This window comes from Cottoperca gobio, chromosome 9 (assembly GCF_900634415.1).
Source record: "Cottoperca gobio chromosome 9, fCotGob3.1, whole genome shotgun sequence".
Classification (NCBI taxonomy): Eukaryota; Metazoa; Chordata; class Actinopteri; order Perciformes; family Bovichtidae; genus Cottoperca; species Cottoperca gobio.
Window position 1 is genome coordinate 16,879,083 of NC_041363.1, and position 24,788 is coordinate 16,903,870.

Here is a 24,788-nt window from a genome sequence, read left to right on the forward strand (position 1 = left end):
ATGACTGCAGATGGATATTTGCTCAATAAAACACAATATGACCCACCATTGAATTGTTTAATTCCTTTGGTTCTGCATTTCACATCCTTGTTTACAGCAACACATAGCTTTGTTACGAAGCACGAAACACAAAGATGTATGACAAAACAGGAACAACATCAACACTGAACATGGTTAATTGCTGATCCTCGGCAATAATTACACAGAAAAACAGACTTTAAGACTTTTGGACTTCCTCATTTGACATTTTTGAAAGCGGTGTCAAACCAGGAAGTCCAACACAACTAAACACAAATGAAATGCAGGAAATATTTGGTGTACTGTATTCTGTATCAGATATCAAGCTAGATTAAATATAGCATTTCTTTACGCATTTGGGCCTGCAAAAAGTATTATTTTATATTTTCTTAAAGACAACATTAGGTTACACTTTCTTTCTTTTTTTTCTTTTAAAATTAGGCAATGTGGGATGTATGTGGAACAGGGGGAATTATAGATAAAGAAACTCTACAGATAATGCAAAAGGCTAATAGTTTACAAGAGAAAAGTACATAGTTGCTCAAATCTGATATAAACTAAATTTAGTTCAGTTTGTTCGCAGGAGCTTAAAAATGTTTTATTAATTGAAAAATGTAAAATGAAGCATATTGTTGCTGTCATGTGAAAACTTCTAACTGTAGTTTTGTTTATGTCCATGTTTTCAACTCACTGTAAGGATCACATAGTTATGTTGAGGGTAACTAAATATATGGATGTCAAGCTTTTCACACAATATCAAACATGTTGTACAGAAAGTGCGACAACCATTTTGTTTTCTTTGGCAGTTTAACTTCATAATGCAGGAAGTATTCACTGCAATAAAAAGACCAATAAAACATTAGCAATTATTCAATTGCCACAAACAACATATTAGTAATATTATTTATAAGTATGCATTCATTTCTTCTAGAAATGTTGCTGTCTAATTTACGAGTCAAAGCCACTGTGTGTAAAATGTGAACATTAATGACTATGGCGCCATCTGGTGCTAGTTTTAAAAACGCAAGAAAGCGACACAAAGACTTCCAATTGTCAGCAATCGTTTCATTTTTCAACAAACAAAAACCATCAGAATAATTCACTGATCCCATAACAACTCTACACATAGTGACATAAACATTTTTAAAAAACAGTTTTGACTCTAGCTTATATAGAATAATTATTTTCAAGCAAGGCATTTATATAACTTAACCAGTAGTGTGCTTTACTTTCATGCCAGAAATCACTGTGTAAGAGCAGACAAGCATGTATTCAGATGGCAGATCCTCACGTACTTTGCGATGTCAGAGCTTAAAAATGTAAAGGTACAAATCATCAACCATATATCATTGTGTGCAGAGGTGAGTGTTTCCTCGTTCTACTGGTTCTCTGTGCTAAAGATGGCATAGCTTAGTTCAGCTGATAAGGCAAATAAAGTCACAAGGCAGACATGGACGGCACGTAATAATATGGCATCTTTGAGAACATTCCCTGTTTTCCAAGGCAAACCAGTAGCATGAGTGTCCTAAATCTATTTCTTGCTGTCGATCAACTAAATTAATTCTAACATAACAAATACATTTCTTTTAAATCTACCCTGAGCTGGGAACTTCTCCAAGTGAGAAAAGAAAGAAAAAAAAGAAGCATAAAGCAGCTATTTTGGCACTGAAATGACAGAATGGCACAACAGGTCACTGCAGTTTTGACATAAAAATATTTTTGCAGTCGTGATCTTGACAAGTACCCCAGATGAAACGCGTGAAGTTACCAACTCGGAGTCCAGTCTTAATAAACACACAACTATTATTAAATCATTCAAGCTATGGTGGAAGACTAGGTGACAATACAATCTGAGATCGGTTTTACTATTGGCTGTGGAAGGCACATGAGGATGAGGATCAGCTTAAGGATGGAGCAAGAGAATCAGGAGTGAACACAAGTTTCATTCTGATTCTTTGAGTGGACGGTTATAATCTGCAGGCAGACGTCCGAACAAAGAGCAGGGCAGAGGAGACATGAGGTTCATCTTTACCAAGAATCACACTGATGTGGCAGCAGATCCCCTGGTGGTCATTTCCCTTTAAACAACAAACTCTTCTGCTACTTCTTGGCATGTGTGCTGCTCACAAGAATGTACATGTGCATACAGTATGTGTGTGCAAGTTTATTAGTCTTGAATGTCTTCAGTGAACCCATGTGAAGAAAGCTATCTCGTCCAGGTCCACAGGGTAGTCAGTAAGGTACATGGGGCATTTATCAAAATGTTCCCCCTTGTAGCTTCTCCATCGTCCTGCAGGCAGGTAGATGTCCCTCTCCTGCTTTCCTGGCTCTAACACCGGAGCCACCATTAGGTCATCCCCGATCAGGAACTGGGAGTCGATCTTGTAGGCTGCCTCGTCGTTGATGGCGATCCACCAGAGGGGCCTGATGATTGGGTCTCCTGTATCAAGAACCTCGCCTGCCAGCTCGAGAACCCTTGGGGCCACCAGAGTCTCATGGAGCTCTGTGAACTTCTGCGCTATCTGTATCACCTGCAGGTTATTGCACCAAGACAAAGTGTTAGCATCACAGTAGAACATGGTGGCTGGCTAATTCGGACACTTTCTATTTGATTTCTGGTATCAAAACTTGTTAAAGGGCAAGGAAGTCTCAGAAGTGTGGGAGGGCTCAATAAAATCAGATGAAAAAAAAAAAAAAAATTAAATTATTATTAGTTATTATCTCCATTTATATTTATTATATCATCTAGCAAATGATAAATTATGATTAAATTGGTTATCATGCTTTCCTAACGTAATAAATTAGAAAAGTCTTTGATTAGCTGAAATCATCATTTGGACTCAACAACTTGACAAGATAGATGTGCGTGTGCATTATCACAAACACTCATAGTAGCCCCCTCTAATTATTAAATTCATGCACAGGAAATAACACAGAAACATGTATTTCTTGCTACTAATACAACCCTGTTTTACTTTGCTCACCTCATTGTCATAGGCCCACGGTGGTATAGAGAACTGCATGGCAGGCATGAAAGCAGACAGCTCCAACCATCGGATGTATAGCTCTCTGTCCGGCAGAACATTTTTGCCATCTGAGCTACCTAAATTACAAAACAGATGTCAGACTGCAGACTAAAACGATATTGAAGATCTAAACGTGTCTTTAAGAGGGCCAACTATGGACTCTAAGGCTCTGGTCGAATAGTCTTTTTTGCCCTCGGAAAGGTCCTAACTCAGTGAAAGGACACAGAAGTATTTAGGTGGCAGCCATCATTAGAGCTGGTTGAATTCTCTAAATGCTAAGGAAAGCTTCTTTTTGTATCTCCTTTAGCATAGGGTACACTGGACCACCTTTAAAGAAAGTAAAGGAGATGATGCTGCCCCACAATTCCTTGCGGCAGCATTAAAAGCGACGTACGTCAGTAACATCTGCTGTTCTCCTCCACATCTTTCCTTGATCTGATGACGTTTTACATCAAAGTCATGGAAGAAACTGGTTAGGAAAAGACATAGGATGTCATTTATCTTTTACTATTCGACCGCAGCCTTAAACTCTCTGTAGCCATATGTTATGTAGTACCATACCTGCGGTGCGGTTGGGGTAGGCATTCCCTCCTATCATATCAGGTAAGACAAACTGGTAACCCAGAATACTAATAGTCAGAACAGTCGGGATAATGGACTTGAGGCCGAGCTCATAACCCCACACGGAGTCTCTGTCAATGATCCTGAAGAAGCAGGAGATGTCCTGACTCTGGTAACCCACCCTCAGCTCTGCACGCTCACTGAATGGGATGGCCATCTCTGTGTAGCGGCGGGTGAAGGTGGACGGGTCAGACAGTGGCACCAGGGTGCTAAACTGCCGTGGGAGGTAGCTCGACTCTCCTGCATCGAACTTGAAGGACGTGACGCCATAGCGAGTTTTGATCATATGCAGATGTGAGGAATACCACTCGCGGGCTTCTGGGTTGGTGAAGTCCAAGATTCCTCCGATGCCGTTCCACCAGCGAACCAGAGCAGGCAGCTCACCGCTCGGCTCCCGAACAAGCAGTTCTTTCTCCACAGCAACGCCAAAATTAATGGAGTCATAGTTGATAAAAGGATGTGTTTGCTTTTGTCTGTCAAAAGCTTGATGAAGGAAAGTATGCTGGCATGATCTTGCAATTTGCAGCCGTTTGACAGTGGTGTCAAAACTGCAGTGCATGGGTTTTAGACATACTACTTCTGTAAAGTGGTTAACTTTTTACATTACAGGAAGAACTCAAGTGTGTGATGTTGAAGACGTTATATCAGAACCTCTATCAGAAATGATATGCCAGCAGCTGTGAAATGCAAGCTCTTGTTGTATGCTGATAATTCTTCATTATTGGAATCTGAGAATAATGTCAGTGAGAATTAAAAGAAAACTCTTAATAATGAATTATGACAGTATAAGAGAGTGGCTCATAGATAACTCATTTTCAATACAATTGGGTAAAACCGAGTCCAACCTGTTTGGAACTAAGAAGAAGCTGTTTAGAACAAATACATTGAAAGTTTCTTGTAATGGAGCTGAACTTGTATCTCAGACAAGTCTCATATTGAGTGATAATATTAGTAAAATCCCTTTCCTGTGAATCTATTGCTGCTAAAATGTTATCTAAGTATGCAGGCAAACTCAAGTTCCTGATTTGCAGAACAATGCGTCATTTCATTTAGGTGTTCGAACAGCCTCACGCTTCACATCAAGTCTTTATATTTAAGAGTCAGCTTAGGGTGTTTCTTTGTGACATTTGCAATGATGTTGTTATTTTAAATGTCCTTGTTTTTTCTGTTCAGTTTTTCTTAAATTGTAGTGATAGTGTTTCTGGATTTCAGGATTGTTTTCGTTCTTGTTTTTAATGTTGAATGTCTTTAATTTGCCTTCTAAAGTCTTGGGACCATGTTTGAAATAAATGTTTTCACTTTAACATGTTAACACGTTGTATATATTTATTTCTTTGTCTGATAACCCATAAATAAAATCAATCAGTCTTTGGATTCATAATTGACAACTTGTTTGTTTGTCTGTTTTCACTAATGTTTCTCTGCACAGTGTCTTACTGGAAATGTTTTGTGGTTGCACTATAGCCTACATTAATAGAAACATTTGTGTGGGGGTTTTACCACAAGAAACCACATACATACAAACAAACACACATTCAAAAGACAATCTTTCTAAACTGATGGTGTTTTGTGAACATTTGTAAAACAACAAGACTTAGATTTGGAGTATCTTAAACAAACTGTGATACTACACTGTATTTTTGTACAGTTCTCTAAACATGCACAGACACCAATTCTTGTCCTGTCATCTTCATCCGTTGTTTCTTCCTGTTTTTCTCTCACATTAAAGTTTCTATCGCTGATATTGAGGATTCCAGGCATACACCGACACCCATCATCAAACAGCTGATTCAATATTATTATACACTTTTCCCATCGTGCATATATTGTAAGTTATGAAATGCTTACCAAGGGTTGCCAATCTGTTTACCTCTGTATATATTTACACTTATAATTATGCATAAACAGTACTACACTCCTGTTTCCATTCACTTCATTAATTTGCAATTACTGTCTACCACACATTTATATTACTTTACTTTATATTTTCTAAAAGCTATAATGTATCCCTACAATTTAACTTGCACTATTTTACGTGATAGATTATGATTATTATTATTTCATACATATTTAATGAGCCTATTTGGAGGGACAACTCCTCTCTAATTGTTGTGGATATGACAATAAAGAGCTCAAAAATTCAAACTTGAAACTAGGTGAGGCAGGCAGAAACAGAGGCTGGGAAGCTAAGACGGTTGCATAATCAGGCTAAGTGTATGGGTGAAATAGGCTGTTCAGATAATGTGAATGCTGGGAAAGGTGATATAGCAGGCCTGGATGTGGAAGTCAAGTCACTGGAACATCTGAAAAAGTGGAAGTGTGAATTTGGGAGAAAGGACGAACAGAGAGGCCAGATGATCAGGAATAAACACACCTGAGGTAGACATTGTGACAGGTTTAGACTTTTGTTTACATGAGTTCATCGTTGTCAACCTGTCACATTCCATTGATAACAATAGTGCTTCAGTTACATATAAAAATCTATAGTCTGGATGGTGACTTTATATAGACCAGGGGAGAGCACATAACGCACATCTACAGCAACGATTCATCCTCTGTGGACCATGAATGTCTGTACCAAATTAGGTCCCAATCCAATTGTTGATGAGATATTTCAGACCAAAGAGGTGGAGTCATGATTATCATTGGCTTGGTTAGAGCCACAGTGACAGTAGTCAGATGGTTCAATAATAAGCACACAAATTACCATTTTGTGAACATTATAGGATCTAATACTTGTTGGGCAAGGCTCTGTAAATGTGTTCCCTTTGTGAAGTTTTGTTATCTAAAAACAATTCAATAAGATACATCATATTGCTATGATGACAAGCACACAGACTCACAACATTAAAACATACCACCCCCACACACTGTCGCGGCTGGTAACAAATGGATAATCTGGAATAAAGCCACTCAGATGTCTTTCGATGGCAGTGGTGGAAAGTAATTTAGTTAATTTACTCAAGTATTATATTGTGAGGTACTTCTTCTTTACTTTCTACTCCACTACAGTTCAGAGGGAACTATTGTACTTTTTAATCCACTATATATATCTGTCTGCTGGATATCTCGCAACTTCACAAACAAAACAGATGATCAATTTATGAAATATAATACTGTGCTTTAGAATAAACTATCCAACGGTATATAAAGTAGTTCAAATTACATCGAAATGCTCTTTATGTTCTAAAGCATCAGTAATTATAAATAATATTATATATATATATAATAATAGAGCCCTCTGAAAGGGATCATTCTGCCCAAACAATAGTTTTACTTTAATACTTTTAAGTACCTTTTTCTGTTAATACTTTGTTTTACCTTTATTTAAGTAAGATCTTGACTGTAGGGCCACCACTGCTTTCTAACTCTCATGTCACTTTTAGTTCCTGTATAAAGCTGTATTGTTCTCTGTCGACACGTACACATATGGCACGCAGACCTCCTTGGTGGGTTTGAGAACCTGTGATTTAACCTCTGAGAGACGAAGTGTCCTTTTTCTGGAGCATAATGAAGTAAAGCTCTCAGCCAGGCATTCTGCATTGCTGTCAAATATTTAGACAGTGTTAGCCTATCCCTGCTGACTCAACACACATATGTAGGCATGATTTACTCTCCCTTTCTCTTGGAAGTCTTTAAATGTGCAAGTGACACATAATGACATCAGTGATAAATTAATGAATTGTAATTATAGCTTATAGATGTGTTTCAACAGGTTTCCGAGTAGGAACAGAGACCTAGTAGGAATTCTGTTTTTGAGAATAAAGACATAATTGAATGAAAATAAAGTTACAATATTTCAAGTTGTTCTCCCTCAGAACATCTGACAGACGCAGGACACCGTTTGGGGCATGGCTGTCACTTAGGGAGGAGACCTTGGGAGGAAATTAAACATTTCAGGTTTTGAACGAAGACTTGTGACTATAAAAGGAAGAACTTTGGCAGAGCGTCATCTTCCCTCCAGTTCTCCTCTCACTAGGTTGAATAAACGTCTGATTTTCTCTCTGTTCAACATGCGGTTCTACGGAGCTCTGATCCTGTTCATGACTCTGTCTGCAGGTAAGAACCGCTTATGTTTTGGCTTGACACTGTAAAACAAAGAAATTAAAGTTATTAATGTTTGAAAGCTATTATGGTGGTGAAGAATGTCCTAGTAGTTTGATAGGGCTCATTATTTTCATTTTTATTAAAGCTATGAATGAAGATTGAAGATTTTTATTTATATTTGTTTTGAATAATAATGAAATAATGGAAATGTTTTAAAACTGTGGTACGATTTGAAAAAATACCAGTTGCAACACATCCATACTGAGGTATAATAGTTTCTGTCTATTCTCTCTTTCTGTACAGCATATGCATTGAAATGCTACCAATGTGTAGGCGAAACCTGCACAGGCCATGCTACTTGTGATCTGGATTTAGACCAATGTTCCATCACATATGTGGACGGTGAGTTGTTCTTCCTCAGTTAATATTAAGCATTTCAAATAGATTACCTATCTCTCTGAGCTGATATATTGCTGTACTAAATGTCTGGTGGCTCGATGAAACTGTTTCTTTTCTTTTATACCTTGCAGACGTCCACAAGAAGATCTGCACGACCAGCTTGTTATGTATCGGTAATGATAACTGCTGTGCCACGGACTTGTGTAACAGCGCCATATCGACTGGCTCCAGTGTGCTCCTCCTGCTGTTGTCCTCAGCCATCATCACTGTCTTTCTCTGAGGCTCTGCAGCAGCTACATCTTAACAATGTGTGTCTTCTTTCTTACCCAATTTGTAACTCTGGAAGAATAAACACATTCCCAATATGTAAAAGTTGTGAATGACTGCAGATGGATATTTGCTCAATAAAACACAATATGACCCACCATTGAATTGTTTAATTCCTTTGGTTCTGCATTTCACATCCTTGTTTACAGCAACACATAGCTTTGTTACGAAGCACGAAACACAAAGATGTATGACAAAACAGGAACAACATCAACACTGAACATGGTTAATTGCTGATCCTCGGCAATAATTACACAGAAAAACAGACTTTAAGACTTTTGGACTTCCTCATTTGACATTTTTGAAAGCGGTGTCAAACCAGGAAGTCCAACACAACTAAACACAAATGAAATGCAGGAAATATTTGGTGTACTGTATTCTGTATCAGATATCAAGCTAGATTAAATATAGCATTTCTTTACGCATTTGGACCTGCAAAACGTATTATTTTATATTTTCTTAAAGACAACATTAGGTTACACTTTCTTTCTTTTTTTTCTTTTAAAATTAGGCAATGTGGGATGTATGTGGAACAGGGGGAATTATAGATAAAGAAACTCTACAGATAATGCAAAAGGCTAATAGTTTACAAGAGAAAAGTACATAGTTGCTCAAATCTGATATAAACTAAATTTAGTTCAGTTTGTTCGCAGGAGCTTAAAAATGTTTTATTAATTGAAAAATGTAAAATGAAGCATATTGTTGCCGTCATGTGAAAACTTCTAACTGTAGTTTTGTTTATGTCCATGTTTTCAACTCACTGTAAGGATCACATAGTTATGTTGAGGGTAACTAAATATATGGATGTCAAGCTTTTCACACAATATCAAACATGTTGTACAGAAAGTGCGACAACCATTTTGTTTTCTTTGGCAGTTTAACTTCATAATGCAGGAAGTATTCACTGCAATAAAAAGACCAATAAAACATTAGCAATTATTCAATTGCCACAAACAACATATTAGTAATATTATTTATAAGTATGCATTCATTTCTTCTAGAAATGTTGCTGTCTAATTTACGAGTCAAAGCCACTGTGTGTAAAATGTGAACATTAATGACTATGGCGCCATCTGGTGCTAGTTTTAAAAACGCAAGAAAGCGACACAAAGACTTCCAATTGTCAGCAATCGTTTCATTTTTCAACAAACAAAAACCATCAGAATAATTCACTGATCCCATAACAACTCTACACATAGTGACATAAACATTTTTAAAAAACAGTTTTGACTCTAGCTTATATAGAATAATTATTTTCAAGCAAGGCATTTATATAACTTAACCAGTAGTGTGCTTTACTTTCATGCCAGAAATCACTGTGTAAGAGCAGACAAGCATGTATTCAGATGGCAGATCCTCACGTACTTTGCGATGTCAGAGCTTAAAAATGTAAAGGTACAAATCATCAACCATATATCATTGTGTGCAGAGGTGAGTGTTTCCTCGTTCTACTGGTTCTCTGTGCTAAAGATGGCATAGCTTAGTTCAGCTGATAAGGCAAATAAAGTCACAAGGCAGACATGGACGGCACGTAATAATATGGCATCTTTGAGAACATTCCCTGTTTTCCAAGGCAAACCAGTAGCATGAGTGTCCTAAATCTATTTCTTGCTGTCGATCAACTAAATTAATTCTAACATAACAAATACATTTCTTTTAAATCTACCCTGAGCTGGGAACTTCTCCAAGTGAGAAAAGAAAGAAAAAAAAGAAGCATAAAGCAGCTGGCACTGAAATGACAGAATGGCACAACAGGTCACTGCAGTTTTGACATAAAAATATTTTTGCAGTCGTGATCTTGACAAGTACCCCAGATGAAACGCGTGAAGTTACCAACTCGGAGTCCAGTCTTAATAAACACACAACTATTATTAAATCATTCAAGCTATGGTGGAAGACTAGGTGACAATACAATCTGAGATCGGTTTTACTATTGGCTGTGGAAGGCACATGAGGATGAGGATCAGCTTAAGGATGGAGCAAGAGAATCAGGAGTGAACACAAGTTTCATTCTGATTCTTTGAGTGGACGGTTATAATCTGCAGGCAGACGTCCGAACAAAGAGCAGGGCAGAGGAGACATGAGGTTCATCTTTACCAAGAATCACACTGATGTGGCAGCAGATCCCCTGGTGGTCATTTCCCTTTAAACAACAAACTCTTCTGCTACTTCTTGGCATGTGTGCTGCTCACAAGAATGTACATGTGCATACAGTATGTGTGTGCAAGTTTATTAGTCTTGAATGTCTTCAGTGAACCCATGTGAAGAAAGCTATCTCGTCCAGGTCCACAGGGTAGTCAGTAAGGTACATGGGGCATTTATCAAAATGTTCCCCCTTGTAGCTTCTCCATCGTCCTGCAGGCAGGTAGATGTCCCTCTCCTGCTTTCCTGGCTCTAACACCGGAGCCACCATTAGGTCATCCCCGATCAGGAACTGGGAGTCGATCTTGTAGGCTGCCTCGTCGTTGATGGCGATCCACCAGAGGGGCCTGATGATTGGGTCTCCTGTATCAAGAACCTCGCCTGCCAGCTCGAGAACCCTTGGGGCCACCAGAGTCTCATGGAGCTCTGTGAACTTCTGCGCTATCTGTATCACCTGCAGGTTATTGCACCAAGACAAAGTGTTAGCATCACAGTAGAACATGGTGGCTGGCTAATTCGGACACTTTCTATTTGATTTCTGGTATCAAAACTTGTTAAAGGGCAAGGAAGTCTCAGAAGTGTGGGAGGGCTCAATAAAATCAGATGAAAAAAAAAAAAAAAATTAAATTATTATTAGTTATTATCTCCATTTATATTTATTATATCATCTAGCAAATGATAAATTATGATTAAATTGGTTATCATGCTTTCCTAACGTAATAAATTAGAAAAGTCTTTGATTAGCTGAAATCATCATTTGGACTCAACAACTTGACAAGATAGATGTGCGTGTGCATTATCACAAACACTCATAGTAGCCCCCTCTAATTATTAAATTCATGCACAGGAAATAACACAGAAACATGTATTTCTTGCTACTAATACAACCCTGTTTTACTTTGCTCACCTCATTGTCATAGGCCCACGGTGGTATAGAGAACTGCATGGCAGGCATGAAAGCAGACAGCTCCAACCATCGGATGTATAGCTCTCTGTCCGGCAGAACATTTTTGCCATCTGAGCTACCTAAATTACAAAACAGATGTCAGACTGCAGACTAAAACGATATTGAAGATCTAAACGTGTCTTTAAGAGGGCCAACTATGGACTCTAAGGCTCTGGTCGAATAGTCTTTTTTGCCCTCGGAAAGGTCCTAACTCAGTGAAAGGACACAGAAGTATTTAGGTGGCAGCCATCATTAGAGCTGGTTGAATTCTCTAAATGCTAAGGAAAGCTTCTTTTTGTATCTCCTTTAGCATAGGGTACACTGGACCACCTTTAAAGAAAGTAAAGGAGATGATGCTGCCCCACAATTCCTTGCGGCAGCATTAAAAGCGACGTACGTCAGTAACATCTGCTGTTCTCCTCCACATCTTTCCTTGATCTGATGACGTTTTACATCAAAGTCATGGAAGAAACTGGTTAGGAAAAGACATAGGATGTCATTTATCTTTTACTATTCGACCGCAGCCTTAAACTCTCTGTAGCCATATGTTATGTAGTACCATACCTGCGGTGCGGTTGGGGTAGGCATTCCCTCCTATCATATCAGGTAAGACAAACTGGTAACCCAGAATACTAATAGTCAGAACAGTCGGGATAATGGACTTGAGGCCGAGCTCATAACCCCACACGGAGTCTCTGTCAATGATCCTGAAGAAGCAGGAGATGTCCTGACTCTGGTAACCCACCCTCAGCTCTGCACGCTCACTGAATGGGATGGCCATCTCTGTGTAGCGGCGGGTGAAGGTGGACGGGTCAGACAGTGGCACCAGGGTGCTAAACTGCCGTGGGAGGTAGCTCGACTCTCCTGCATCGAACTTGAAGGACGTGACGCCATAGCGAGTTTTGATCATATGCAGATGTGAGGAATACCACTCGCGGGCTTCTGGGTTGGTGAAGTCCAAGATTCCTCCGATGCCGTTCCACCAGCGAACCAGAGCAGGCAGCTCACCGCTCGGCTCCCGAACAAGCAGTTCTTTCTCCACAGCAACGCCAAAATTAATGGAGTCATAGTTGATAAAAGGATGTGTCCAGAGTGACACTTGAAACCCGTCCTCTCCGAGTTTGTCAAACATACCGCTAGCATTGGGGAACTTCTGCGGGTCAAAGTCAAACTCTCCATAGTCGGCAGTGTAGCGGTCGTCCAGCTCCAGATGGGAGCATGTGAAGCCATGCTTGGTGATGTCAGAGGCGTAACGCAGCAGCTTCTCCTGAGTTACAGCTGTCTTGTGGAGAGCCCATGTGGACCACAGCGGCTTTTTGAACACTTCAGGAGACGGGACCTTGATAGGCTTTGGGAAATACCGACGCACCTGAGCACAACACATGCATACAGAGCAGAGACTTACTACAGGGATATTCACATCGACAGTTTTTTTTTTTTTTTTTTTTTTAGAATGCACAGTGAAAAACCTTGTTTCTCTTTTGTATTTGGTTTATTTAGTTTAAAGCAAAAGGTTAACATTTTGGAAAATATGCTTATTTGTTTTCTGAGGAAGAGTTAGTCGAACAGTTAGAAACAACTCCATTATGAGTCCGTTACATATGAAGCTTTGTATTTACTACTTTTAACATTCTTAGTTTCAACACATAATAAGTTATAACTTTAAAAATCTTAACTACACTGTACTTATATAAGTAATAGAAGTTATTGTTAGAATCGCATTCTTACCATCAAAACTAAATCCACAGCATGTCTATACTCACCATGTATTTGTGGATGGAGGTAACATCCAACCCCACACACACTCTATAGCTGAGTTCAGGTAAGGCCTGCTGACCCTCTTCTGGTTTGAAGGGAGAGTCCTGGTATCGGGCCTGGAACCTGAGAGTCCTGTGCTTCTCTGACCAGCCCAAATGAAAAGGCACCGAGTCATTAATTTTGATGGCAGTGGCATTCGAAGAGAGCCAATAGCGTTCCAAGATTCCTCCAAAAGCGTTCCGATTTGAGTAGACATCACTGGTGATGAAAGGCTGCGGTTCCTCCTCACCCTGTATCCTGATAGGCCAGTACTGTGTTGCCGTCTCCGCCCCTCCGTACCAATGAGAGTCATTATAGGCCATGGCGTGCTCCACCGGGCGCTCATTTTGCAGCTCCTCCCAGCGCACACGGTAACATATCACCGTGTCCTTTGGTCGAACCGTCTGGATAAAGAAGTTGAGTTTGCCAGAATTTGACCGAGTACAGCTCAGAATATTTCCCTCCTTTGAGCAGGAGTCCAGATCCAGAGTGCCAGACCTGGAAAGGTAGCATCAGCAGAGGGGAAGAAAATAAAAATGAACTTGTTAAGCACAACTCTAAATGAGCAAGTATTATGAGCCTATAATAATTATTAGGCTATAAGAGTACTATAACAGAAAATAAATGCAATCACAATACAGAAAGATAATGTATGCTGCATTGTATTACTCTTTTTCACTGCAAATGCAGGGATTGCACTATGGCTATTTGTGTCAATGTGAGCTCTGGTGATAAAGGACATGACTAAATCACTTTTCCCTAAGGGTGTAATCATGTGTCTGCTTCGTGTGGCTTTCCATTATCCATCCACACATTTGCAGACAGGCAGCTTTTTAGTAGGGCTCGCACACAAAGAGAAACAACTGATCTGAGGCTATAAAAAGTGATATATGTTACAAGGATTATTGTTAGCCAAGAATTACTGGCTGTTAGTTACACAAGCAAAGTGTTTATTATTGGAGTGCACTGGATTGCATTACGATGTACAACTATTCCTATTTTTCTGATCTTTGTATTTTGATTGCTTTGAAATGGCCATGGCATCAGCAGGATTAATTAATTAATCAATAATTAAAATAATCCACACAGTGAACTAACCTGAAGGTCATACTGAAGACTACAGCCCCCGTCATGTTATGAATGATAAAACCATCCTTGTTGAGGTCCAACAGCTCAGCTTTCAGCAGCTGGGCTTTACGGAGGGAAGCTGAGTAGTAGCACCAGGCGACCACAGCAGCCAGCACCAACACACAGCCTAACATGCCTGCAATCACCAGGGGCCGACCTTCATGAGCCAGTTTCTTCTTCAGTGGAGAACCACCAGCTCCCCTGGCTGTCTGCTGCTCACTAGGAGCTACCGGGACGATCTGATACATACTGAAGACTTACAGCAGTGAGGTGTGCAGAGAAGCAGGTTTGGAGGAGAAGTGGCAGGAGCGGACAGTTGTTGTTAACTTGCTGTCAGTGTTGGGGAAAATGGAAGATTACTTCTTCACACTGGCAGTATAGCGGTGGAGGACAGTCTGATGTTTACCTGTCGATCTTTAGAAAAGTCTCCATTTCTGAATGAGGGCTGATTTGTACAAACCTGCGAGATAGACAAAGGCAGACAGGGATCAACATTCAGTTAAAGTATGGCCCAACGTGTAAAACATGTCAAATACCATAAATAATCTGAGGAGTTAAATTAATTTAATTTATTCGCAAAAATAGCAAAAAATACTGTTTACAGCCTCTAAAATGTGGAGATTTCCTGCTTTCCTGCTTTCCTCCTTGGACTGACAAAACAAGACATTTAAAGACATAACCTTGGACCATCAGAAAGTAGGATGGACATTTTTCACTATTTTCTGACATTTTATACACCAAACGATTAATCTAGAGGATAATCGAAAGATTATTAATCGTAATCGTTAGTTGCAGCCCTAATGTCATACACAGATCAAACTAAATTTCCAGTAAGGATGGGAGGACACCTAAATATAAACATAATATGTGCATATGTAAAGCATTATAATTATATATTGACAAACATACTAGTTCAATTCCATCACAAAGGGGGTGTGCTAGACAATCCAGTTCTAAGTACCACTGACAGTTTCCAGGAAGTATAGTTAAAATGGCTTTGGAGCTCTCCACACTGCATGCTCTCTATAACAATGTATTGTACAGTGATTCTGTATAAGACAGTTTATTTTGTAAAACACAAACACGTTTAATTAAAATTCCCTATAGTGCTGCTATATGTGTACCACCACCACAGTAGCGTAGTCTATGTGTCCCTATCTCTCCAACAAAGCTACATGTTACAGTACAGTGTGCACTTGCTGCTAGGTGTCTCCTGCAGAAGTTCAGCAGAGAGAGAGCACAGAAGCTTTAATCTAGTAAATGGTAGGTATATAGGCTCTGTAGCCACATAGACACCGATGGTAACAGAACCAATGACACCATAAAAACAGGGTATGATCAGAGAAAGTACAGACACCATGTCAGTCTGGTTCAATTACATTTATCTCTCAGCTATGAGCACCTTGGGAAAGAGTAAATAATATTTAACACTAGCAGCCCTCAAATAAGGGCACTGCAGTAAGCCTACAGTTTTCAGATTGAGCACAGGTCAATCATCTACAAAATAACCATATTTAACTGAATGAGGAAGCGTTTGTGGCAATGCAGCAGAGAGGAAAGGAAACCTTGTAAATGCATACCCTGCAAAAAACTGAGTTCCTGAACTTAAAGCAGCCCTTCACAGACACACTGCTGCGTGACCGGTGTTCCTCTTTACGACAGTTTACACACTCTTTTATGATACGATCATTTGCCTCCTCTGTGTGTACAATTACAGACAAAACTGCACCCCTGCACTTTATTGGATCAATTTAACTTGGTTCATTGTGTTAATAAATCAATTGCCTTGTTGGCCCAGGCCATTCCATGACACACTGTGTTGTGAGAGTCTTTAATTTTGGAAGTCCTAAATATTAGCACCAACTGCTTTGTAAGAAGTTATAATAATAATTTTTACAATAATTATTGCACACACAATGTTTTATCATGCATGGACAATAAACTATTCTTTTATGGAGATTCTAGTTTAAAACAAAGGCCTCTTAACTGTGACCAGAAATTATTTTTATTTTTTGCTGCTTATAGGGACCAAATGTATGCAACTCAAAGTGCTTAGTGTTTTGATATACAGCAGCAAATATCCATTCTGGTCAGTGCAGTACTATGAGCTTTACTATGTGCGTTATGCGTGTTTCCTTACCAAGCAGCAAGCTCATACATTTAATCCATAGTGACTAATAATTGTTTTGTGCTCACATTAGTTGAAGCTAAATACCTAAGATATTCCATAAAGGCACTGTCATCTGACTTTGTTGAATTGATGGTCACGCACAGCGCCTCCAGATGCAGATACATGTTTATGTAATTTTCCACAAGAGTGTCAATGTGACATAGTATAACTAACTGATCCAGTATTTTCTATGTGCCAGTGCCTGATCGATAACGCACAAGCACTCGTCGACACGACTATTGACGCTGCATCGGGACATTAAAGTGACACTGTAACCGGTTGTACCAGTTGTCACGAATTAGGTTTGAAAACGGTCATGTTCACATTTAAAAGCTATGTTGGTCATGCCAATAACACACAATCAAGTTAGGTAACACATTAAAACTGTCATTTCTAGCGTTGTGTTCATAAAAACAGAGTTATCTTACCTCCGCATCTGACTCTCTGGGGTCAATGTGTACACAGCTGTGAGCGCAGTAGCCCACTGCGCAGCTGCAGAGCGGTTTGAAGTTCAACGGTCCCGCCCAACAACGAACGATTCGTTCATGTATCTGTCACTCATCCAATGGGCTTCTGGGAACTGTAGTGTGAGAACAAGGTAAAAGGGCTTTCAAGGCTTTCAAGTCTGTTCAGCAACTGAAATTGTCAAACTCACAGCAGGGCAGAGATAAAATAGATTAACTAATGTTAATTATTCTTTGCATTATTTTTAAAATGATCGTCTGTATTTATAAGTTTTAATCTTATGAGGTACCGTTGCCCATGGAAACAATTCAAATATCACTTCATGGTACTTTATCTTTTATCGGTTTTTTATTAACCTATAATAAAAAAATAAAATACTGTGTGTGAATATAGGCTATGTGATTTAACCTAGTTTTTATTATTATTAACTATTTGTCTTTGACGACTTTGAAGGCTGAACTGACGATTTTGATGCAGTTTCTATTAGTATGTAATGTTACCAACTGTGTGCCAAATCATCATCTGACACAAGAGCAAAACTGTCCCGAACAAACTACAGGGGTGAGATCATCCAGAGCAAATAATGTTGTTGTGACCGTGACATGCTTTCATCCAGTGGGTGACAGCAACAAGCTATAAACAGAGGAGCTGAATGACACAATGAGAGAGCATTGTACAGCAAGTAACGTTACTCCATCTTTTGTATCCTTGTTTACATTCTTGGCCATGCAGATATTCTTGTTATTGTTGTTCAATGTACTGTAATATCAGTCGGATGCAGTACTGGCAACAGTAGAAAAGTGTCGAGTGATTTAGCTCGTAGTTAACTTTAGTACTGGTTTTTTTTAATTGGCAATATTAGTGGTGGTGGCACCAACGGGTGAATTAAGCTAACCTAGCTAACTATAACGTTAGCTATGACACATACCGTACTAGTAGCACTTGTAGTAGCATTAACAGAAACAATGTTTAAATCAGTTAACCTAAGTACCGTCAACAAAAGTAGTTGTATAACGGCAGAAGTAAGAGGAGAAGAAAAGGTAGCCAAAGCTGGGACAAGGCCCAGGTTAACTGAGTGTCAGTTGGTTTTGGTAATTTAATGACCGCAACATTGTTTGGGATTTTGCAATGATCTTAAACTGTTGTCCTTGTGGGGTTGCCCTGGTTCAAATTCTAGTTTAAATAGCTTAATTGTTCTTGTTGGCTAGCATGGTTAGAGCAACAAAAAAAACTAAAACTAAAAAAACGATTCGGTTAACGATTTAATCAGAAACTATTTATGAATTAATCAATGAATTTTAAGTAAAAATGACTTTCACAACTGGCAGTCTCTTAGATGTCTTATGTGATATGAAACTGAATATTTTGCCACATTGGGCTTTGAGAAATTGTGATGGTCATTTATCACTATTTTCAGAGATAAGAAACAGGTTTATTGCCAATTAGGTTTTGACATACAAGGAATGTTATGTTCATTGTTATACACAAAATAATAATAAACTTAGTAAGAGAAAATAAAATAAAAAGCAAGTAGCCTACTGCAAAAGCAGCATTAATATCAAATGGAAAAAATACTGTAAACAATATGTACAATATAAAACAATGTGCATCAACACACAGAGGCAGATATCCACAGAGCCATCTTGGGTTCAGATTCATTTTCTTAATTAGTTGATTAATCCGAAGAAATAAAAAGCAGACTAATCAATGATAAAAGTAAATGTTAGTTTAAGCCTTAAACATACAACAAAGATTTGTGTTAAATGAAATTACCACAACCAATCAACTATGCTGTAAAGCTTTTTAATAGGTTATTAGGCAATGGAAAATATGGCCTGATGATAAAGTAGAAACAGGAGTGATGGGATTAAGGTGTAGGAGTGGTGATAAGGGTTGCAGTAACGGTTATGTTGATATTTGTAACAGCAATAATAATATTGGCAACTCTGTTTCAGAACCTGCACTGACGGAAAAGTGACTCTCAGGGTGCAGAGGGCAGATGCTGTTGATGCTGGTGTCCTTGCTCTGCTGTGTCCCTGCAGCCGAGGCCTGTCTGCAGTGTGACCGCAGTATCAGGGTTTTACTCGAGGACTTTATCCTGTCTGGTCCCACTGTGAACGACCAGATTGAATTGAAAAAAATTAGTAACAATGCCTATGTGACCTACAGAGAGACCAGCCAGGAGCGAAAAGGAGTCATTGGTGAGATTAAGACCTGTTTTAGCACAAAACAACATGGCATGAGTGTGAAGTATGCTGATAATTCCCGTTAAGCAATTTATATCTGATATCTTGTCTCTTGTCTCTTGTTTTCATTACATTTTTCCTAAATCTTGTCAGGCCACTAGGATTGTTTTATGATGTGGCGATTGAAGCTCTTACTGCTATGGCCCTCATTTGTTCTGTATAAAAGTATGAGTGAAATGCATAAATAATTCAGTAAGATAGTGCTGTCTGTTTCCCATCGCTCAGATCCCACCACTCTGTACAGAGTCAGAACTGAGTACCAGAGTGAATTTGACCACTTTTTGAAAACCCCACACACTGGTGAGAGACATCATTTGTTTTCCTGTGTATCATCACTGAGAGATATGACACTGTAACAAACTCAATGTCGACCAGATTTTTAAGACAAAGTCTGCTCTTTTTTAAAGGATCTGTAACATATGAAGCCATTCAGATCCTGGAGAAAGGCAGGAAGATCTTAGAAAAACACTTGGACATATTCATCCGTGATGGTAATTCGTATGAACAACAGTGAGTGTTCTGCACAGTATGAGGCAGGGCACTTTGTGTAAGTCATTGTCTTGTACGTGGTGCTTTAGTTACAGATCATTTGTTTGTCTCTCCTTCAGGATTGTGCTCCAACAAGTGTGGTAAGTTTCTACTGTCTGATCCTTCCCTCTGTATCTGTGTAAATCATTGTAGAGGCACAATGCGTACATACTATATATGTTTTTTTTAGGGCTTTTGAAACGAAGAGTAATGGATTGCTTCTCTTGCCGCTACAAGATATACATCTGTCCCTCTCCCTCAGGCCAGCAGGACTGCGGCGGTATGTATTTATTTGTTTGTGTGTATTTGTGTGCATGTTGTTGGTGGGTGAGTGGGGGATAGTCATAACTCCGTACTGGGAGTGCACCATTCTTCGGCGTACATGGACACATGCTGTCACGAGTGTGTAAATGTGTTCCTAAGCGAGACACTGGCGCCGCAGACAATGTGCACGGCTAATGAAAAAGATTATCCTGACACAAAAGGAATGAAGCTTCTCTCACTCTTTCTCCAGAGTACCCAGTGCAGGCTGAGGAGGGAGGCCAGGCAGTGTTGAACTGTTTCCTTCCGTGGCATCGCCTTCTGTTGGGAAGACCGGAGTATCACTACTCCTGGGCCCCCGGTGTGCCAGGAACCAAAAACGTCTGTTTCAAATCATTACATTACATTACAGGTCATTTAGCAGACACTCTTATCCAGAGCGACTTACTAAGTACAGGGACAATTCAGGGTTAAGTACCTTGCTCACGACCTTCTGGTTTGGAAGGCGTACCACCACTAGGCTATCACCCAATCACTGGCTCTGTCACAAACGTTACCACAAACAGAAGCATAAGTAGCACTTTCAAACAACTTTGCATACTTCCTGATTCCCATGTATTACATTATGTTCCTTATTTAGCTGCACAGTATCATCATGAATATGGACATTTACTCACACCCACTAATTTACAACTATCACTTCCTAATTTATGTGTGCAGCTGAGCGAGAGTGACTTCAAAGCCTTGGTGGTGACAGACGACCCATCTGTGGTCTTAAATCAGCTGCATGAGGACGAACAAGGAACATATCGCTGCTCTCTGCAGGGCCGAAATGGAACCGTCTTCTACAGAGTCACTTTCCTACTTACTGGTAGAGAACAGCTCTTAGCCGTGACGTCACAGAAAAATTGTCAGATAATTCAACGCTGAAAGGGCAAAAGGCGACATCACATGCGATTTAATTTAGCACAGTTTAACAGTTGCCACATAGAGAACAAACACTCCAATAAACATGTTTCAACTCTAAATAATCGGCAGTAAATTAAACACTTAAAGATCAAATGGCTCGGTCTTAAATTTTAGACTTCAGGGCCATGGAGATGTTAAAGGATATCCTGGCAAAATTAGAAACACAGCAGTTCATTTCAAAAAAATTAATTCACAACATGTTCAAAAGGTGACTTTAAGGCTTATAAGTAGTTACTGCGTGTGTGTGTGTGTGTGTGTGTGTGTGTGTGTGTGTGTGTGTGTGTGTGTGTGTGTGTGTGTGTGTGTGTGTGTGTGTGTGTGTGTGTGTGTGTGTGTGTGTGTGTGTGTGTGCCTGTGTTTGTGGTTTGTGTCTGTGAGGTGGATGCAGGGTGTGTCAATAACTTTAAGTGGGTTGGTGGTTTTTGCTTGCTTCTTTTGTCGTTGTGTGGGCTTTCTTGTAGCCTATTTTATATAGGGCATTCTTCCATATGTGTTCCTTATTGCTGTATGGATTTAAATACAGAGTAAATTACCTGTATTGAAATGTGCTATATATTGCAAATAATATAAATTACAAAATAACCCCACAGGATGCATAAAAACTACTTCTACTGCTATCAGTAGCTAATGCCTACAGTTGCCTGCTCAATGAACAAAATTAATCTTTTGTTGAACTCGTCCATGGCCATGTTTGTTTGGAGGTTGGTGACAATGTGGAAACTCCTCTTCATAGTGGATCTAGTACAAACTCAAAGGTGTCACGTCCTGCCTCTATATTTTGCTCCACACAAATATTTTTCTACAATTCTCTTTTGTTCTCATCCTCCGTCTTCACAGTCGCCACTTTGCCTGACCACACTCTCCGCCCTGTCCTCACGCTGCCCTCCCTGCTTCATGGACACAACTACTCACCTTTCCAACCTCCTGCGGGCCTGCTGGTGCCTCTCATCGCCATGGTTACTGCTCTGAGTCTGGCAGCGAGCGTAGGCCTCACAGTTGTCCTGGGGTGAGTGGGTGGAGGGGAGAAAGAGATGGGTAGGGGTTAGCAGGAAGTGGTTGATGTGAAAGAGGTGACACGTAACAGTCAGAGAGCATGACAAACTAAATAATGCAAGAGGAGGGAAGTGGTCGCATAGTCATATATTTGAGGAGTGAATCATGATTTATGAGGCATAGGTATATGTAATACGAAGCTACAATAGATTTATACATACGTTTATTGTTTACAATTGAACAGATTACGCCATCAAGCTGTTTTCTCTGAAAGTGTTGTCACTTTTTCCAGCAAGTGATGTCAGTTACTTAATCTAAAAAAAAAGTGTTGGATTAGATTTTAACACACAAGATGGTTCATGCTTTTGCTGTCATTAGTTTGTGTTTAGTTTGAATTTAACATTAGCATTACTCTTCTTCTTGTGATCTTTGAAAAGAATGCTGATGAGTCAGAGGAGAGCCAAGGAGGAGCCAAGGAGAATGAAGACGGAGGGGAAAAACACACAAAACACGGTGTGATGAAGATACCGTATAACAGTAAATACACACCTAGAAGACAGGGAGGTTTTACTCACTTCAGGTTGGACTTTTTTCTCAGTGGCTAAATAAATTTCCCAACACAAAGTTTCAAGTCATGTCTAGAAAACTCCACAGAAGTGAGAAAACATGTTGGCAACATTGAAGCTACATGAAGCATAAAGGGTGTCCACATGTTGTTGCCTATCTTAGACAATAAAAAGAGCTCAAACATGGACAACTATGGTGAATCAAACACTGAGATCTCACTCATAAAACAGAAAGTTGGTGGTGTAGTGAAACTAGAGCGAACAACACACACACACTTAAACACACCCACTTAAACACACCCACTAAAAATCTCCCAGAAACAGCTCAACTTTCCGTAACATTAAGCACAAGCTCGCCAGAACACATCAGTGGCCTGACCCCAGCAGGGTCACGTTCACCCTGAATAGAGTGATGGCGTTGTCACGTAAGAGGAATCAGGGATGAGGTAAATCTCCTGGATTACAGTGGGGTTTTTCAGAGATTAATAGCCCCAGCCATTTAACTAATCCTGGATAATCCCCATGTGGGAGGCAGGGGGAGACATGGAGGGGTAAAACAGATGTTTTCATCAGGGTTTCTTTTGATGTATATTAACCTAAATATTCATTCAGAGAGAGAGAGAGAGAGATAGAGTAAGGGCAACTTTTTGCATTACCAATAATGTTCTCATTCTGAAATCCCCGTTTTCTTGCGACTTTAATTCTCTGTTTCCGTCTGCCTACAGTATTCTCTCTGTACATTTTGATGACAAACTATTTACACAAGTTCTGTCATGATCTCCATCCCCGCCTCCTCCTCGTCAGCTCCTCTACACGTCCGGCACGTGTCGTATTTCTGTTCACTGTTGTCTTTTTTCATCTTTCATGCCTTGTGCTATTGCCATCACCAAGCTTCTTGGGAAAGGAAGTAATATGTCATCATCAACAACAACAAATTCACACCCATCTCTCAGCATTGTGTCTGGGCAGATGTATTCTTGGCTGATTCTTTGCCAACCATGACGCTCTGATGTGCTAACATAGGAAAGATAATGAAACATCTGAACCAAATAAAACTGAAAACTAGTGATTGATTGATGTATGAGTCATCCAGGATGACAGAAACTAAGTCACCTCTGAAATCATTCATCGTTGCTCATCGTTTGTCAGGGTAATTTCTAATAAAGATTTTGAGTCAGGGGTATTCTGTTTGGGTTATGACAACTGCAACAAGGCTGTGGAGTGTTACCGTATGAGGGTGGGTGTGGATGGTGACAGGATGTATGTGCGGTGCTGTTTCCTGTCGGGGTGCTGAGATGGGGGCGAATGTTGAAAAAATAACCCGTTCTTTAAGACTCCCTCACACAGAGACACTCGCGTCACACTCCTCCAACTCAACAGACCTCATCACTTCACTGTGGGTTTTATATGTGTGCGTTCAAGCCTAAAGTGCAGGTTGAGGCTACAGTAAATGCATGCTCAGCGGCTTTGCTGACAGCCGTGATGAACTGTGTACCAAAGTCTGTGTGGATTGAAATTGCAGCCTCTGCAGAAGGAGAGCATGACAAAGTGGGAGTGCTGCTGAGGGGCAGGCAGACAGCGGTGAGGGAGGGAAAGGAGGAAGTGGCGACATGAAGAAAGTGGAGACAGAGGTTTGAGTGGGAGACATATGTGGTAAGGCAGAGTCATTTTAACATGGGTTATGAGGAAGTGAAGACAAAGACGTCAGATTACACTTTGATACAAACTAACCCACGCTGCACACAAAGTATATTTTTCTGTGGGTTATAGGACAATGTGTCCTGTATCCAGGGGTGGAAAAGACATCAATATCCTCCTCAATTAGAAATACTAGACTTAAATATTACTCATGTAGGATTGGGACAAGTTGTATTGAAAACTACTTAAGTAAAAGCACAAAAAGACTATTCTTCAGATGTACTTTAAGCCCCTAAAACTTTAAATCTGAGGTGTTTCTATAATTAAATATTCACAACTAATAAGCAACAATCAAAGTAGAAGTTCTTTTTCTAAGCATCCTTAGTTCTTTCTTATTAAGAGTTTTAATGTCAATAAAATGAATCTGCTTCATCAGGAATGTGTGGGTATTGTTTTGATCAAGTGGACAACACTCGCCAACAACTGTCATCCGAAGAATAC

The 24,788-nt window shown here is 39.7% G+C and overlaps 3 protein-coding genes and 1 long non-coding RNA gene across 5 annotated transcripts; 2 read left to right on the top strand and 2 right to left on the bottom strand.

Moving 5' to 3' along the window:
* Positions 1 to 1,062: 1,062 nt before the first annotated feature.
* Positions 1,063 to 17,169, bottom strand: LOC115012988 (myogenesis-regulating glycosidase-like). Of its 2 annotated transcripts, XM_029438905.1 has the most exons (7): positions 17,050 to 17,169; positions 14,422 to 14,911; positions 13,290 to 13,821; positions 12,610 to 12,895; positions 3,606 to 4,124; positions 3,003 to 3,121; positions 1,063 to 2,549 (listed from the first exon to the last, which is right to left on the bottom strand). In XM_029438905.1, exons 2-7 carry the CDS (start codon positions 14,697 to 14,699, stop codon positions 2,202 to 2,204), a joined length of 2,082 nt encoding a protein of 693 aa, XP_029294765.1. In that variant the 5' UTR covers positions 14,700 to 14,911; positions 17,050 to 17,169; the 3' UTR covers positions 1,063 to 2,201. The 2 variants fall into 2 exon arrangements, with proteins under 2 accessions (XP_029294765.1, XP_029294764.1); XM_029438904.1 differs by lacking the exons at positions 1,063 to 2,549; positions 3,003 to 3,121; positions 3,606 to 4,124 and adding exons at positions 8,534 to 11,034; positions 11,488 to 11,606 and having other exon boundaries at positions 12,091 to 12,895.
* On the top strand, positions 7,569 to 8,540 carry LOC115012989 (lymphocyte antigen 6B-like). The gene is made up of 3 exons (XM_029438907.1): positions 7,569 to 7,724; positions 8,016 to 8,114; positions 8,243 to 8,540. Exons 1-3 carry the CDS (start codon positions 7,679 to 7,681, stop codon positions 8,389 to 8,391), a joined length of 294 nt encoding a protein of 97 aa, XP_029294767.1. The 5' UTR covers positions 7,569 to 7,678; the 3' UTR covers positions 8,392 to 8,540.
* Positions 17,170 to 17,408: 239 nt separating the features above from the next.
* izumo1 (izumo sperm-oocyte fusion 1) lies at positions 17,409 to 24,722 on the top strand. Its single transcript, XM_029438852.1, has 10 exons — positions 17,409 to 17,647; positions 19,042 to 19,287; positions 19,558 to 19,632; positions 19,740 to 19,823; positions 19,941 to 19,961; positions 20,051 to 20,140; positions 20,375 to 20,502; positions 20,842 to 20,992; positions 21,928 to 22,096; positions 22,521 to 24,722. Exons 2-10 carry the CDS (start codon positions 19,086 to 19,088, stop codon positions 22,600 to 22,602), a joined length of 1,002 nt encoding a protein of 333 aa, XP_029294712.1. The 5' UTR covers positions 17,409 to 17,647; positions 19,042 to 19,085; the 3' UTR covers positions 22,603 to 24,722.
* Positions 18,827 to 20,661, bottom strand: LOC115012966 (uncharacterized). Its single transcript, XR_003832749.1, has 3 exons — positions 20,600 to 20,661; positions 20,364 to 20,504; positions 18,827 to 19,197 (listed from the first exon to the last, which is right to left on the bottom strand). It is a non-coding gene; the product is annotated as an uncharacterized LOC115012966 (long non-coding RNA).
* Positions 24,723 to 24,788: the final 66 nt, after the last annotated feature.

Bases quoted from the DNA above. Each gene is read 5' to 3' on its own strand.
- LOC115012989 (XM_029438907.1), top strand. From the start codon at position 7,679: ATGCGGTTCTACGGAGCTCTGATCCTGTTCATGACTCTGTCTGCAG. The intron at 7,725-8,015 runs GTAAGAACCGCT...CTTTCTGTACAG, and splicing joins GTTCATGACTCTGTCTGCAG to CATATGCATTGAAATGCTAC. The intron at 8,115-8,242 runs GTGAGTTGTTCT...TATACCTTGCAG, and splicing joins TTCCATCACATATGTGGACG to ACGTCCACAAGAAGATCTGC.
- LOC115012988 (XM_029438905.1), bottom strand. From the start codon at position 14,699: ATGTATCAGATCGTCCCGGTAGCTCCTAGTGAGCAGCAGACAGCCAGG. The intron at 13,822-14,421 runs GTTAGTTCACTG...CTACCTTTCCAG, and splicing joins GTCTTCAGTATGACCTTCAG to GTCTGGCACTCTGGATCTGG. The intron at 2,550-3,002 runs GTGAGCAAAGTA...AATAACCTGCAG, and splicing joins CGTGGGCCTATGACAATGAG to GTGATACAGATAGCGCAGAA.
- izumo1 (XM_029438852.1), top strand. From the start codon at position 19,086: ATGCTGTTGATGCTGGTGTCCTTGCTCTGCTGTGTCCCTGCAGCCGAG. The intron at 19,288-19,557 runs GTGAGATTAAGA...CCCATCGCTCAG, and splicing joins GGAGCGAAAAGGAGTCATTG to ATCCCACCACTCTGTACAGA. The intron at 20,141-20,374 runs GTATGTATTTAT...CTCTTTCTCCAG, and splicing joins AGGCCAGCAGGACTGCGGCG to AGTACCCAGTGCAGGCTGAG.